Source organism: Zeugodacus cucurbitae, chromosome 5 (genome assembly GCF_028554725.1).
Source record: "Zeugodacus cucurbitae isolate PBARC_wt_2022May chromosome 5, idZeuCucr1.2, whole genome shotgun sequence".
NCBI classification, from domain to species: domain Eukaryota; kingdom Metazoa; phylum Arthropoda; class Insecta; order Diptera; family Tephritidae; genus Zeugodacus; species Zeugodacus cucurbitae.
Window position 1 is genome coordinate 47,937,245 of NC_071670.1, and position 17,433 is coordinate 47,954,677.

Sequence of the window (17,433 nt, forward strand, 5' to 3'; positions counted from 1 at the left end):
CTCTTTTTCAAAATAATTCTTACTTGGAGACTTACTGGATACTTAATGAAATGTTTCCTTAAGTTCCTTACGTTTTCCAAACCTTTAGAAATATATCGATTCATTGCAATTTACGATATGTGGCAACCCTTGCCCGAAATCTGTTTGATTTAGAGATCTCTTCAATACTTCATAGATATGATAGGAATCTATGAATATATAGATTTTGCCAATATTTTTTATTTCACTATCTTCAATAGGTGGCAACTTTATTGCAAAATATATTTCAACTAAAGATTTCTCAAAAATTTGAGCATACCTTAAATGAAACTATAGGGCAGTACTACATTCGCCGAACCGATTTAAAAGACTAGTCAAAATATTTACATACGAAAAAAAGAACATAGTTAACCAGCTGAATCTTATAAAATAAATCAATTAACAAGTAAGGAAAGGCTAAGTTCGGGTGCAACCGAACTTTTTATACTCTCGCAATGTACATATTTATTTAACTTTTTTTATATTATATAACACACAATTTTACCCAATTTGAAAATCCTATAATTAGGTATATGGATGGGGGAAGTTATGACCCGATTTTAACCATTTTTTGGAACAGAGACACACTATTAGCAGAAAAATATTTCCTCTGAATTAAATTAAAATATCTGAGAGATTTACCGAAATTTTCGGTGAAAAATTACCATGGGGCAATGAATTCTTCATATTCGACATTCGAGGCTTTCAAAAGTTATAGTCCGATTTCGATAAATTGCGATTTTCACAAGTGACGCCACAGATCATATACAGTATTTCTGTAAAGTTTTATTTCGCTATCTTCACTTGGTCCTTATGTATATATTATAAAGCGAAGGAATAAGATGGAGTTCAAAATTGTGTTACATGTCGTGGTTGTGAACCAATTTTATACATTTTCCACACGTGTCATCAGGATGCCAAGAAAATATTATATACCGAATTTTATTCGAATCGGTCGAGTAGTTCCTGTAATTTTGTAAAAAAAATTTAGTGTTTCTGACGTTTTTCGTTTTTCGTTCCACTTTTAGTACTTTTCAAACCTAACCTTTGTATGAGAGGTGGGCGTGGTTATTATCCGTGGTTTCATGGTGTGTGTTGGGGTACGTAAGAGAACCGACTGCAAAAAGCTCGGTTTATATAGCTTCATTGATTTGCGAGATATATTCAAATAACCGATTCGGGAGCAGGGCTACGCCCACTTCCCCAAAAAAATTACACCCAAATACAACTTTTGTTGCGAGAGTATAAAAAGAAATTCATTATACGGCTTTAGAAATTTGTGATTGAGTTGTATTACATTTGAAAGAGACGATCTCCTACAAAAAATAGCTTCTTGGGCAGTAAACTCAATAACTATTGCTTGACCCAATATTGCTTGAGTACTAGTAAAATGGACCTAGCAAAGGTTCCTGTAATTTTTATGTCAAAGATGCTCTGGAAGTCCAATTGTCCAATTGTCGAAAATATGGATAAAATAATAAAATCGGCGAGTTCGTCTATGGTGTGAGCACTATTTCAATTACCCAGAACCTAAATATTGCACAAAAACCCCTTGGAATCATTTAAATAAGGGTACAAAGAAACTATAAGGATGTGTACAACACGATACAAAACAGAAAGATACTATGGACCGAATTGCTATCTGCGAATGACTATGGAATTGCAACAAAATCTATACATTTCTGGTGATCAAAATTGAATAAAAAAAATTACCTATTTTCAATATAAAAAATATTTATTTAATTCAAACATTTTTCTGTCTTATAGATACATATTTAAAGAATAATTTCTGAAATTTTCAAAAAAAAATAAAATTGAAACTCCTCCATCGTGTCGTCATTTCCGGTGACCCCTCGGAAAAAGGTGCGTTCGCGTTGTCAGCATAACTCCTGACAGGATCATCCCAAATGGAAAAAACCAAAATAAGTGTTTTAGTTAAGACCATAAACGCGAGCTTGAACAAAGGAAAGACAAAAAAAATCGAATTTTGGTAGACATTTTTCCAAAAAAAATAAAAATTGAGGTCAAATTTGTTTGACATTTTGTTTTTTAATTGAAAAAAGAAAACATCGTTCATTCAAGCACGAGTAAATTGTATCACGAACACCTGTGCAAAATTTCATCAAGATCGGTTGAGTAGTTTTCGAGAACGTTTGACAATCGACTTTGAAAACACAGTTCCGAGAAAAACGCGTTTAAAGTTTTGAGTAACAATAATACCTGACTTGGAGCGCACACCTTCCAAAGGCTGTATCTACGAAACTATTATTCGGATCGTTTTGAAAAGTTAGGATAATATTCTTGAGATGTTGTAGAAATTAATAAGCCAAAAAGCAAAAAATCGATTTTTTGAACCCACGAAACCCATGCCTGCCTGAACTGTCAACAATTAAACCGTCTGAAAGAACCAATTGTCCAGAAGCAGTCAGCTTTGGCCAATAGTAGAGGAATTGTGTTCCATCAGAACAAATCGAAAATGACTCGTCAAAATATCCGGAAGCTTGGAAGGTTCTTATGTACATATTTACTTTATAGCACGAACCTTACACCAAGTGAATAGTGTTTCCAGCAAGGTATTCCCACATAATACTGTTATCCACTCATATACAATTGTATATTTATACATAAGTACATATGCATACAGTTATTTATACAATTACATATATTTAATTTAATATAAATGCATATATTTATTCACACATGCATACAGCACCATTGTTTACGTGTTTATTTATTTATTTGTTTGTTTGCTTTGTGCGATTATTGTCACTAATTTAAGCGCTCGGCGTGTGTGTGAGCATGTATGTGCGTTTGTAATTAGTTGCCGCTTCTCATTATTGCTTCATTTTTTTTTTCAACACTGCAGTAATATGTAGTGTTTTTATTGTCGTTGTTGTTGCTGTTTGTTGTTGTTTATTTAAACAATTGCACGCGCCCGACAATTATTCACAAATCGTATGAAAAGCCTAATTTTACTGTGTAAATGTGCGCGTGCGTGTGTGTGTGAGTGTGTATTGTCGCTTTTGGTGTTTATTATTGCTTTTGTTATGCATAACTAATGTTAATTATCGCCGCATTCTTAGCCAATAATTTGGCCAACGGTGCTGAACCGTTAAATAAACTGCAATTATTATGAATTACAATTTATTGCATTTAATGAATATATAAATAACTGTATATTACATACATACATACATACATATAGTGAAATTTATATTTGAAACGCGTTGATGAATGCTTGTTGAATAATTGGGTCGCCACGGCGTATACGTTACTTACTAACATTTTTGAATGGAATGACTTTGCATTTCTAAAGGGATTCCAAACAAGAAAGTAAATGATTCTGAATATTAAAAAGAAGATTATGCCGTGATTTCTATATTTTATTTTAAAAAAGGAGAATTTTATGATACATATTTCGTTATATTTTTCATTATATATGTACATACATATCGGAGAAATGAGGGACTTATAAGTTTAAAAAATATCTTAACGGTTTTCACATTTTTATAAAAGCTCTCTTACCGAAATACCGACTTTTCAATAAAAGAAAAAAATATTTTTAATATTAAGCTGGCTTTAGTTTGATAGATCACTAATCAACATCCGGCAAGCGTTTGATAGGATAGTGCTATAACCGAAAAAATGGGTCTATCGACCTCTACTATGGAAAAAAAATAAGGACGGGTGTGATGAGTGACTTAGCGTTACTTTAGTTTTGCGATAGAGGGCTCTGATTTTCAATTGCAATTGTTGTATTTAATGTCTAATTTATGGGACAGAGGAGCTATTGAATGATTTTGTGATATTATAGAAAATTTTATTCATGTGAATAGTTCATTCAATTCTGTTAACGTTAACACCGAAAACAAGAAAATGTTTCTCAAAAATCGTCGCATTAGCATTAACGGACTCAAAACTGTCGAAAGTGACTTGAACGGAAAATAACAACTTTAATTAGGCCAAAATCTGTAAGGAAACAGTTCTAGCTTACTCGAAGTTAAACATTTTGGTCAATGTTTTGCATACGACTACTTCTACCAAATGACCTTAATTTGTTGATAGGGCTTCATGTGACTTTTTCTGTTATTGAAACACAAATATTTAATCAGTGGAATTGACAATAAATCGCTCCATGATTCAACTAAGGGGCTATACCAGTGAAACCTATGAAAAATTAGGCCATTTTAGTGATTTTTTTTTTTAAGAATGTACTCGAGCGAATGTTTCGAAGTTTTTGGACATAATAAAGTTCGTTTTCAGCAATATTTTAAGATTTTTTTTACAAAAATATTGAAAAACAAGTAAGGAAAGGCTAAGTTCGGGTGCAACCGAACATTTTATACTCTCGCAATTTATTGAAGAAACTTAACCAATACATATATGCGGAATAAAGCTCACCGTATTTTTGAAAAACCTATAATTAGGTATATGGGAGCTTGGAGAAGATACTTTTGAAAAACCTACAATGAGGTATATGGAAATGTTATGACCCGATTTTAATAATTTTTGGAACAGAGACACACTATTAGAAGAAAACAATTTCCTCTGAATTAAATTGAGATATCTGAGAGATTTACCCATATTTTCGGTTAAAATTTATCCTTAGGCGCTGAGTTCAACATGTTCGATATCTGGGGCCTTGAAAAGTTATGGTCTGTTTTCGATAATTTTTTCACAAGTGAAGCCAGAGATGATATGCACTAATTGTGAAAGTTTTATTCCGTTATCTTCATTGGTTCCTTATGTTTGCATTATAAAGTGAAGCAATAAGATGGATTTCAAAATTGAGTTATAAGGAAAGTAGTAGTGGTTGTGAACTGATTTCGCCCAGGGTGTCAAGAAAATATTATATACCGAATTTCATTCGAATCGGTCGAATAGTTCCTGAGATATGGTTTTTGACCCATAAGTGGGCGATGCCACGCCCATTTTCCATTTTGTAAAAAAATCTGAGTACAGCTCCCTTCTGATATTTCTTCTGCAAAATTTAGTGTTTCTGACGTTTTCCGTTAGTTAGTTAACCCACTTTTAGTCATTTTCAACCTAACCTTTGTATGGGATGTGGGCGTGGTTATTATCTGATTTCAACTATTTTCATGGTGTTTGGTGGGGTATGTAAGAGAACCGACTGCAGAAAGCTTGGTCTATCAAATTAAGTTAAATACAAATAACCGATTTGTGGGCGTGGCCACGCCCACTTCCCCAAAAAAACTACATCCAAATATGCCCCCTCCTAGTGCGATCCTTTATTCCAAATTTTACTTTTATATCTTCATTTATGGCTTAGTTATGACACTTTGTGTTTTTGGTTTTCGCCTTTTTGTGGGCGTGGCAATGGTCCGATTCTGCCCATTTCCGAACTTGATCTTCTTATGGTGCCAAGGAATAATTGTGCCAAGTTTCGTCAAGATATCTAAATTTTTGCTCAAGTTACAGCTTGCACAGACGGGCAGACGGACAGACGGACGGACAGACATCCGGATTTCAAATCTACTCGTCACCCTGATCACTTTGGTATATATAACCCTATATCTAACTCGTTTAGTTTTGGGTGTTACAAACAACCGTTATGCGAACAAAACTATAATACTCTCTTTAGCAACTTTTGTTGCGAGAGTATAATAACGGAGTTATGTGCTGTCTTCGAAGGTAGCAAAAAAAAAGTTCCCTAACTGCTGACATGATCTCAGCCGAAAGAGTAGTTGAAACAAATAAATTCAAAAAGGTTATTAAAATTGAAGTTATTTCCTATACAATGAACTACGATTTTAAAAAATATCAAAAATTAACAAAATGTCGTAGTTCGATTTTTTGAAAGTGTCACACTGGTATAGCCCCTTAATAGCGTTTTTAGACAGGAGCTAATTGATCAATTAACCGGTCTCTGCTCGATTAAAGCGCTTATTAAGATTGATTTACCATACAAAATAATGTCTACATTTATTGTTAATTTATTGAATTGAATCGACTTGAAAATCAAATGCAATTCTGCGACGTACGATATACGGTCTTTGTCTGCGATTGGCTTAATTTGATATTTGATAAAAATTGATAAAGTTAATAAAAAGCCACGGTAGATGTCGCTGTCGCTTACCAACTTCTTATGAAAAGGAAAAACAAAAATGTATAACAGCTGATCGGTTATCGAATAGCCGGTAAAGCAAAACAGGGTTTCTCAGTAAAGATTTTGATTGATCAATTAATTTGGCTGTCTGAAAACGCTATAAGATCATAAAGATAAATTTACTGATTGAACTGAAAAATATTCCAACCGATGACTATAACATGTATATGGAATACTGTACCAATTTTGGTCAAACTTAATCGAATATTTTGTAAAACATAATCAGCTAAAATTAGGATTGAATCTCAGATCTCACAAAATATCACGACCATCCTTAAAATCATGTCACTTTCGAATATAGAATATCTTATGTCAATATCAGACTACTTTCTTGATAAATTTACTCTGACTTCTTATGTACGTACCACTTCAAATTAATGCACACTACGAAACCATTCAATTAAAAAAAATGAGAGACTTTATAAAAGTCAGAAATGAGCTAAAATTTATAAATTTTACAAAAATCTAAATAACTGCCAGCATATCAGAAAACAGAGGTCAATAATCAAGACTTTTCAATTTTATTTTTTGTTTTCTAATATTATTTATTAAAACAATCAAACCATATCAATATCGATCGCCAGACCGGAGTACAAGTACTGAATTTAAAAATAAAAAAAAGCAAAATTTAAATTCACAGATTTTTTTATAAAAAAAAAATCATTTTTTACACTCCATTTGTATTTCTGATCTAAGAAGTTTTCATTTGAAATTCACTAGTTCCTTGAAAGTGAATAAAAAGTGAAAAGCTCTCAGGTTGTCGAATACTATTAAGCCCCACCAATAATATGAAAAGCATAATAGCATAAGGAATACCCGCAAAATATACTTATTTTCAGTCTCTTCATTTTCATAATTATATATACAATTAACGAACAGTCTTATCATTCCATTCTTATAAGTATATTGATATATTTACTTATTAGAATATTTTTCCAGTTATAATAACATTTTTTCGTGTGTTCTGAAGTCGTCTAATGTGAAAAGGTGTTCATTATTGAAACTTATTTGTATGAAGAAATCGAAGCATATTCCTTTCCACAAAACGTAATTAATATAGTACGAAACAATTACAACTACATATTTATTTGAGAAATAAATAAGTCCACATTCATGCAAGCTCAACATTCGCACTCAAAAGCGCCATTAAAACTGAAAACTTCATTTCCCTCCAAAGACACTTTCGAACACAACAAAAACCACTCATTTGCAGACAGTCTGCAAAGCGCCACAATTGAGTAAAAGCTTCACACGCCGTGCCATCCTCAAACCCACTTCCGGCGACGCTCAAGTGGATCCTGCGCACTTGGCCAACACTCACAGCGCTGCTCAATCACTGGCCGGCGGTATTTCTTGAAAAGTAATAAAGTGTTACACGACCACACAAACATGAGGCGACGGCCAACTGGCGTGCATAGCTAACCGCGCTGCCTCCGCTGTAACCCCACAAGTGTCGGGAATTACTCAAATTTCGGGGGTGGCGCCAAATGGCGTATTTTACAAATTCCTGTTGTATTTATTGTAATATCTTGGCATTGTTGTTTTTTTTCACCTAGTTCTTGTTATTGCTATAATCTGCGTTGTTGTTGTTAATATTGTAGTCAAGTGCCTGTGTTGTTTTTGCTTTATGGGGGTTGCGTTAGCCATTTTTCTTCGGTTGTGCTCGTAAAGCGCCCTCTTTTCGTCGTCTTCTATTTCTTAGTGTTTATATATATACCACTTGTTCTTCTTCTTCTTCGCTTTCATGCAATTATTACATTATGTATTGGCCACATTTTGAGCCAACTACAACGGGATTGGAATAAATTAAACGCTTGTGGAATGGCTAGCAAAGAACCCTGTGTTGTAAATGGTTGCTTTGTCTGTCTGTTTGTTGTTGTAATACTTTTATTTTATTCATTGCAAATCAACCGTTATTATTTTTGTGGTGTGTAATTTTTCCAATGTATTTATGTAAGTATAAGTAAATAGCAATTCTTATATATTCGCCCTTTTAGTTGTCCTTCTGGGGTCACAGTGCAACGAACTTCAGATCAGCCATGAAAAATGGCGTGTCTCACGGCTAAACCACTCATGGCTCGCCAAGAACAGAAATTCTTATATACAGACATTGACAAAGCAGACGAACCATGCACATTGCTGCACGTAGTGACCGACCTTCAAGGTCTTTTGAATATAGTATGAATATTATATGGAAGGATTTTGAATGGCAAAGTATCTCTTTGCAAATTAATATAAATCACTTTAAAATATAATTGCCTATTAGTATTTTAAGAAACTATTTTAAACGCCATAACAAAAAGAAGAACAACATCAAAGGCTCGAAACAGTGGGGCCCAAAAAGATGTGGTAAACAAGGTAAACGAGGGTAGCCCCGACAATCGGATCCCGGAGTCCATAGGATGTATTTATCCAGACAAGAACTGTAAACTCGACAGTATATTTTAAAGTACTTAAGTTTTTTGTTTTTATAAAAATAACAACATCCAAATAAATTAGATAATACTTAAAAACAAATGAGCCCGGTAACGTCTACAACAGCGATTAAAAATCTTTAAAATATTTATCCCCAATAAACCCAACAATGTAAATGGAAGATGGTCCATCACCAAAATATGAGGAAGTACACGCAATTCGTAAAAACACGACTAAAGATCAATAGTGGCTAAGAAAGTCGAAAAAACGCTGCATTAAATATTATGAAAAGTATGATAGGATAAAATTAAGCCAGCCGATTGGAGCTTAAGTAAAGGGGTTTTAGAACGCTACAAAAGTGGGCCGATAGGGACGGCAAATGACGCCATTGACATATCTCTTCAGTAAGGATTGCCAGTTCATCATGGAAACATATACGATCCAACAACAAGTCGAAATTATTAAAATTGACTACCGAAATTCGGAGTCAGTGGCCTCTACCTTAAGAGCCCTACGTCCAATTTACGGTCGGTATAATTGTCCTGTCAGATCAACGATTGAGTGTCTAGTGGAAATAATTGAATCAAAATGTTCCCGTGTCAGAGAGACAAAGAAATCCCCATAGTGTTGAGAATATTGCTGCATCAATTGAGGAAGACGCAAATCTGTCTCTCACACGTCGTTCTCAAGTGTTGGGATGTCATTGTGGCGTCGTGGCTTGCATCCTCAAATTGACGCATGAACTGATGCCGCTTGAATCGTCGTATGGTCGTGAATTGGGCTGAGCAACAGCTTGAAAATTATCCGTTTTTTCTTCGAAAAATAATCGTCAGCACACTTACTCCAAGAGTCCCCATTGCATCTAGAAAAAATTACGGTGGGGTGCGGTTTATGGGACGTCGAGTAATTGGGCCAAACTTCTTCCGTGATGATCAAGACCGGCACGTTACTGTGAATGGGAATCACTACCGCTCAATGATAAGCGAATATTTTTGGCCCGAACAACTTGGGCTTGGACAATGTGTGGTTCCAACAGGATGGCACCACAAGCAAAACAGCGAAAGTCACAATCAATTTATTGAAAACCAAGTTTGGTGATTGTGTTATCTCATGAAATGGCCCAGTCATTTGGCCGCATCGGTTGTGTTATTTGACTCCAATAGACTATTTCCTGTGGAGCTACGTCAAGTCTATGGTCTATGTCAACAAGCCAGCGACGATTGATGAACTTCGTACGAATATCGAACTTGAAATTGCAGCAGTATCGGCCGATTTATGCTTGAAAACCGTCGAAATTGGGTTCAGCGCCTAGAATTCTGCAAGCGTGCCCGTGGTGGCCATACAAAAGAAATCGAGTTCCATACATACAGTGGTACCTCGACATACGAGTGCCCCAACATACGAGTTTTTCGAGATACGAGCCGACGAGCAAGTGATTTTTTGCTTTTAGTTACGAGCGAAATTCGAGATACGAATACGGAATGTGGGAGAGTTTCACAGTTCGTGGAAAAAAAAACACCCAGAAAAAGTTGCAACAGGTCGTGCATCTGACCTTTTTAATGACACTTGCCTAACTCATTTCCGGAACATTCTGAGAGGAAGGAAGAAACAAACCCCCTTGGACATGTTTTTTTCTAGACGGTCTACAGGTGAAAGCGAGAAGAATGTAGCGAAAAAGGCAAAGACCAGTGAGGATATCTAATTTATTTCTTTACATTCTCTTTTTTGTTTTTGTGTAATAAATATTTTATATATAATATTTTATAAATACGTTTTTATTATTCAAAACCACGTAACAAAAATTACTGGGGTGACATTTTGGAGGTTGGAACGGATTATTGGTAGTTCAATTGATTTGTATGGGTGAATTTGCTTCGAGTAATTCAAGATACGAGCAAGGTTGCGGAACGAATTAAACTCTTATTACTACTTTTACTTACTTTTACAGGAATAAAGTATTTCATTGATATCCCAAACCGTTTTTGTTTCATTAAAAAAAACCGCTCTAATCGAAAAACCTTTTATATTTAACATAATTTATAGAGGCGTACAAATTACTATGCAATAAATGTACTGAACACGGCTGATAAGGTTCTGTCGAGTGTAAGGTTTTAACGAGGTCGTATAAATGAGATTTATTTAAAATTATTTTCTAGCAAAACCCCGAGACAAACGCATCCACCATTAGCTTGAGCACTATATAGCTTTCGACAACATTAAAAGGGACTGTTATTTTGGAAATATGTCAAAATTTATTATGAAACTTTTACGGTTGTGTAAAATTGGGCTTAATAATACCACAAATTTCATTAGGTAGGAAAAGATTTTTTTATCCTCTTGATACGAGGTTTCAGGCAGTAACAATATTTTTTGCGTATCCCGGAAACACTAAAGACTTGCCTATGAGCCCTCTAGATTGACGAGAAAAGATGTTTTAGAAGTTTCAATAATCATATTGCAACAACTATCCTTCATCAATAATCTGACAGCGTCAAAAAATATTTATCTTGCCGTAAACATCCCTCCCCGTAATGATCGGAGTCCATACTGGACACTGGCCAAATGGACGTGAGACTAAATATCATGTCGATTGCGATTGCGAAAGTTTCATGGCAGGAGGTTGAGACATCGAGACACTTTCTACTACATTGTCCAACTTTCGAAAGATTGCGACAGAAACATATTGACAGGACGAACTTCACTAGTTGAACTTTCGCGAATACAAACTATTTGCCTGGATTGAAAGTCTTCTCCATGGATTTTTTTAATAGTCTTGAGTAAGGCATTAAATTATGAAAAGTATTATACTACACTTTGCTTGTGGTATCATCTGATTATAGTCAGACGCTAAACTATAGCATTCGATTATATGTTTATACAAGATTCAACAAAAATAAACATTAAATTGCTTTTGTTATTCAAAATAATTACACTCATTTGAGCATATTTAGTTAATATGTAATTACATACATATATATACATCACATATGTACTCATATGTAAATCATTAAGTTTTTAAAAATGTTGGTGAAAACTTAGTTTTGAAAATTGTTTAAAAGAAACTTACCCACAAGTTGCACAAGTGAACAGGAACGGAAATTGTCAACATATAACCGGATACCAACAGCATTTCCAACAACATCAGCGTCACCAATTAGCACACTTTTAAAGACTTACTGTCCAGGTATAAGCAAACCAAAATTGTAGCAAAAAGTCATTACATTAAGAGTATTTATATTAAAAGCACTCGTTTTCACTTGCATTTGCTTATTTTCAGACATTTTAGTAATTAACAAATCCAATTAAACACCAAAAGTTACTGAACGCACAGCGCAAACGCGTTTCACTATTTTAAACACATTAAACACTAGATTTGCAGTTTACGGCAGAATAAACAGTTGCATTGTATCGTTGTACAACTATTTTGTAGTAAAATTAACAAATTTAAACTTAATTTTCATTATTTTATTGAAAAGTTAAACTATTTGCTGAAATTTGCAGAATGCGCGAATATTATTTGCTGCCTGTCAAATTAGCAAACAACACAAGAAAAGATGGAGCGTACACATTAATGGCCGTTCACACGTTGATATTTATTTAAAGATATTGGTATTAAACATTATAGTGAAATATAAAAACAAATTTAATTTGATTAAACGGATATGGAAGTAAGCAGACAAACTAAACATATAGTTACCGGTGTTAACCCTGGATCGATATTTATATCACGCATTTTATTTGAGTTTTCCCTAATGGCAACGCCAGTTGGAATAACAAATACGCGTTGCCAACTATATGTTTACTTTACTTACTAGACCAATAAGAATAACAGAGACAAGATTGCGACACGTCACGTCGTAGTAAAGATTTCATAGTAATCGTAATATCGTAAAAGAATTGTCAAGCGTTCATTGTGATTTTAAACTCAATTTAAAAAAATCTTTAAACAAATTATTTATAAAATAGCGGCATAATACAGAATTATTTCGAACTTTTATAATTTAAATAAGCTGGTAACACCTCGAAACGCAGTGTTGCTCCATGAAATCAAGTGGTTGTTGTCAATTCAACACATAAATACAACGCAACCCTAATGCGTTTCATTTAGCTGAGAAAAAAAGAACAAAATAAACACAAATATTGCAATTGTTTACAAAATTTTTTAATTTCAATACAATTGTTAATTATTAAGCGGAAAATTTTTAATTAATAAGTAGCCTGATTGGTTGTACATTAAAAGCGTAATAGCTTATGTGAAAATGCATAGTCGTCGAGAGGAAATATGTGAATTGGGTTGAAATGCAAAATTATGCAAGTTGCAATAAGGACTGTACCTTCGAGAAATAATAACTATTGTGTGTTATTATAGCAACATTCCCTACAACACAGATTATTTATTGAAAATTCAGTTTAAAAGTCAATATGGATGTCACTAATGGTTTGTTTACATTTGATATTAACTTGGCTTATGGCAGTGAATATTCATACCTATTTTTTTACAGTAACGCCATCAAAGCAAAACAAAACGGAAGCAGTCACACCTAATTATAGTAATAATAAACAACAAAATGCATCTCAAAAACATTCCGGTCCTTTTTACATCTCACCATCGCTATTCGACAACAAACGTCTGCGACAGAAACGTCTCCGTTGGGCCAAAGCTTTGTTGGCGGCGGCAGGCTTCAAGCAGCATCACCTATTGCAACGAAAAAAGACTGAACGCCGCAAACAAGTTTTATGTGATTTACGTGCAGACGTAACTATTGATCTGCTATCGGATGAAGAAGAAAACACGTTTAATAATAATAGTGACGTTAATTCCACTAAAACAAAACCGATAATTATAACAAAATGTTCAACAATGACCATTTCCGATGGCCCACCACCACTTGTACCGATTTCGAATGTACATTCAACGCCCAACCAACTATTCACACAAGTTTACGCCTACCCGAATCACCCCATAGAAGTATCAAAAGTGCCGAATATAACGCTTATTCCTGTACAAAATCTAACAAACACACCTGCTGCACCACCGGTTGCTTCAGTAGCGCCAATGCCACGTCGTATTAAACGCAAACGTAAATCACAACAACCGAAACGCCATAAACAACTGGCACTCGTCAATAGTGAGAGCATAATTCTTAGTGATGAAAGTGAAAACGATATAACTTTGGTGGATTCATTAGCTGAAACAACTGCCAATAATATGTATTCGCTAACGCTTGAACAACTTGAAACAACGCCGCCAGCTACAATAACATCACCCACATCCACAAACAATTTGCAACCGCAATCGCCTGCTAAAACGAATGCGTACCCCACACTTTTAACACCCTACAGTGCACAAGTTGATGAAGAAGTCACGGTCTCGATTGTGCCACGCTCCTCAACAGCAGGCACTTGTCTCAAAACTAATGGCAGCGAATTGTTTCCCATGCTGCCCGATGAAACCACAGTGCATACAGTTATCGCCAATCGCACGTATGAGCTGTCACTAACAAAACTGCGTGAAGGTCTCGCATCTTGTGGCATTTCGGAGTTTGCAAATGGCCAACAGATAACGCCAGCACGACGCAAAGGACAACTAGTGGACACGCCACCAATGGTCTCGCCTAATCCGCCGCCCGTATCCTTGAAATTATCCAGCGATTTAAGCATTTCCTTGATCTCAGATGACGATGACGACAACCATGAGCAGCAGCAGCAGCAACGCTTAGCGGCTGAAAGTCTCTTACAAAAACAACCACAGTTAATGGTGCAACACCTGCAATTGCCTGCGGGTGGCGTATTGCCAGCCGGTGCGAATGTGTCGTTAGTGGGCGCAACCAGGCTGCCGCCACGGCGCCGGAAACTCGGTTGAATGTGAGTGTGTGTGTGTGGGTGGCCAAAGTACAAAGCAACTAAGCTTTAAGTGCGTGAGAAGCCTTCGGAAAGTAAATTTAGTGAGAAAGGCAGGTGTAGTCATTACAACCAACAATTAGGTTATTGTCAGCAACAACAAAAACTGAAAAAGAAAACTACGCATTTTAGTTGTAAAGCAACTTTGGCAACGGCAATAATGCTACTACCTTACACGTATAATTGTATTAAATTTAAATTAGCTCTTAAATCAGTTTTTGTTTTACAAAAACGATAGTAATTTTCACCACTTTTTAGCGCGTCCATAGCTCGTTTTGAGTTTCTGCTTCCATGTGTAGTTCTACGTAGTTGGAAGCCACTAAAGCATTACTACTTAAAGTTAGTCTATTTTTTATTTAGCAATTTATGGAGTTTTACACAAAACCGGGCTAATTTTGATTCTGAATTTTATGCGCCTATTCTCAAGCTACAAAATTTTATTTAAAAGAAAAAGGAACATACGTAGAATTAACGTACAAAGTATTTAGAAATGGTTTTTGTTTAAGTGTTAACAAATGCTTACACAAATTCATATTTACTTGCTTATATTTAAGATGAACACATGTATATACACATTTTCTGAATAAAACATACATACTATATACAAGTATATAAGTGAAAAGATAAACCAACAATAATTACAGTTTTTCATAAAATTTATTTTAAAAAAATTAACGCTAAAACTTAATAAAACGAAATAAGAAATGCTCATTTCCTTTTACCGCCACCACGCTTGCGACCATAATCGATTTCGCTGCATAATAGTGGATTATCCTTTTGGCTTTCGTAAGCCGCTTTCGCCGTGGAGTGATAACCGCGTGACTGTTTGGGCGCGCGTGTTGTTGCAGTTGTCGCCATGCGTTTAAGCGCCTTAGGCACGATGTACTCAGGCACATGTGATAAATGTGGTTGCACTTTAACCGTCTTCAGCGGTTTATCATGACGCAGCACTTGTAGATCGCGTGTGTTCTCATTGAAGAAGCCTTTCAGTTTCTCACTATTGAAAATTTCTATTCTTATTTCGCGCATACGTGCCTCGTGCACAGCAATGCGTGTAATAGCGCGCCAAGCATCTTGTGCACGATAACGGAAGGGTTCGACCTCCTCCAGTTTGAATTGGTAATTTCTATAAAATAAAAAAAAAGTAAGAAAAATAAATATTTTATGTATTTTACTACACTTACTTGATCACTTGATCCTCGCTCATGTAGCCGCTACGCAAACGCTCCTCCACAGCGTCATTTGCTTCTTTATCCTTTAAACTAACAAACGACAAGACACTGCCTTTATTTGTGCCACGCGCCGTACGGCCAGCACGATGTATGTACGAGTTCACATCAATGGGGTAATCAAAATTTATTACATTCGATACGCAGTGAAAGTCTATGCCACGCGAGGCACCCGATTCGCGGTCGCTTTTATTGCGACCAGGGTTCTCCAACATGCGCTCATCCGATGCAATTATCAGATCGTAAATACCCTGATTAAACTGATTAATGGTGTGTATGCGTATCTTTGTTGGCAGCTCCGAATTTAGTACGCACGATTTTATTTGAAATTGCTCCAGAAACAGTTTGAGTCTGCAAATGAAAAAATAATAAAGTTAGAATTTTCAAAAAACATAAACATCATAGAAATGAATCTGTATATCAGAGAGAAGATTAGACAAATAAGTCATATATTCGCCAACTTCTCAAAAGAGAGGTTGCGCATTCATTTGTAATACTTAAAGTTCATCATACAGAAGTAAACAAGAATAATTTACTAATTACAACACTCACTTATAGCAACGGTCCACAGAGTTTACGAATATAACATTTTTGCCGCGTATCAAACGCAATTTCAATAAAGCATACAATATGGCTGGCTTGTCGTTCTCTTCTGCTGATATGCGTTGATGTGTAAGCTGACTTTCTGGCACTAGATCTGGTTCTTCCAATTTCAGTACAACCGGATTGTGTAGCACAATGTTTTTCATATTCATCACATCATCCGATAAAGTTGCGGACACAAGCACTGCCTAAAATATAAAATATCATAAATATGATTTCTCATATACACCTTCTTCCATACTTACTTGATAAATTGGCGGTAGATATTCTACAAGTTTTTTAAAATCCTTCTCAAAGCCGAAAGAAAATACCAAATCTGCCTCATCCACGACAAGCATTTCAATTTTTTTCACATCCAAAGCGCCAGACTGTATATGTGCGAGTACTTTCGCTGGCGTTGATATGACTACATCAGGACGCTCTGATAGAACATGTCTTTGTGCGACAACATCACTGGAAGAGAGATCTACGATGCGCACAACTTTGCCGCATTTGTCAGCCATTTGTTCCATTGCAGTACGTGTTTGCTGGCATAATTCTTTACTGGGTGACAGCACTAGTGCACTGGTATACTGTTCGGAAGCATTTAATTTTGAATTTAGCAGTTTTTGTAAAAGCGGTAATGCAAATGCCGCAGTTTTTCCAGAGCCAGTACGTGCACGCACTACCACATCTTTGCCTTCTAATAATAAAGGTATGGCCGCTTCTTGTATGAGCGTTGGCTGCAGCCAACCCATCTTCGAAATAGCCTATAAACATAATAAATATTGTTTTTAAAGAGATTGACATACATGTCTCATTTATTACGCACCTTGAGTAGACGTTCATCCAATTCCATTTCATGAAATTGAAGAACTTTTTTTCCACTTGCCATATTGTGGCTAATTTAATTTTAGTGGATTTATAAAATAAAACAAGAAACTTATATTTTTTAATAACTATTAATATTTATATTTGCAAGAAATCGCAGCCAGACACACGTTTTTGTCTCAAAAATATGAATGACAATTTCAATGCTGCCCATTACCTTTAAATTGAAAAGTGCTGACAAGTTTGACATTAGATTAAGTTGTATGGAAAGATTATGGAGCAATAATATTTTTATAACTTAACTTGACTGCTGAAGTATTTAACAAAAGT

General features: G+C 35.2%; 3 protein-coding genes across 3 annotated transcripts in view; 1 reads left to right on the forward strand and 2 right to left on the reverse strand.

The window, feature by feature from the left end:
- LOC128922274 (uncharacterized) overlaps positions 1 to 12,491 on the reverse strand; it is a 165,965-nt gene extending 153,474 nt beyond the window's left edge. The window contains exon 1 of the mRNA XM_054232208.1: positions 11,628 to 12,491. Within this exon, the coding sequence (XP_054088183.1) occupies positions 11,628 to 11,702 (75 nt within the window). The 5' untranslated portion in view covers positions 11,703 to 12,491. The remainder of the gene's footprint in view (positions 1 to 11,627) is intronic.
- A 137-nt stretch (positions 12,492 to 12,628) lies between these two features.
- On the forward strand, positions 12,629 to 14,458 carry LOC105212200 (protein a6). Its single transcript, XM_011184051.3, has 2 exons — positions 12,629 to 12,998; positions 13,063 to 14,458. The coding sequence occupies exons 1-2, from the start codon at positions 12,983 to 12,985 to the stop codon at positions 14,421 to 14,423; spliced, it is 1,377 nt and encodes a 458-aa protein (XP_011182353.2). The 5' UTR covers positions 12,629 to 12,982; the 3' UTR covers positions 14,424 to 14,458.
- A 641-nt stretch (positions 14,459 to 15,099) lies between these two features.
- Positions 15,100 to 17,297, reverse strand: LOC105212201 (probable ATP-dependent RNA helicase DDX56). The gene is made up of 5 exons (XM_011184053.3): positions 17,105 to 17,297; positions 16,539 to 17,042; positions 16,243 to 16,481; positions 15,646 to 16,041; positions 15,100 to 15,587 (listed from the first exon to the last, which is right to left on the reverse strand). Exons 1-5 carry the CDS (start codon positions 17,165 to 17,167, stop codon positions 15,170 to 15,172), a joined length of 1,620 nt encoding a protein of 539 aa, XP_011182355.2. The 5' UTR covers positions 17,168 to 17,297; the 3' UTR covers positions 15,100 to 15,169.
- Between the last annotated feature and the right edge of the window lie 136 nt (positions 17,298 to 17,433).

Bases quoted from the DNA above. Each gene is read 5' to 3' on its own strand.
- LOC105212201 (XM_011184053.3), bottom strand. From the start codon at position 17,167: ATGGCAAGTGGAAAAAAAGTTCTTCAATTTCATGAAATGGAATTGGAT. The intron at 17,043-17,104 runs GTGCGTAATAAA...TTATGTTTATAG, and splicing joins TGGATGAACGTCTACTCAAG to GCTATTTCGAAGATGGGTTG. The intron at 15,588-15,645 runs GTAAGTGTAGTA...TTTATTTTATAG, and splicing joins AGCGAGGATCAAGTGATCAA to AAATTACCAATTCAAACTGG.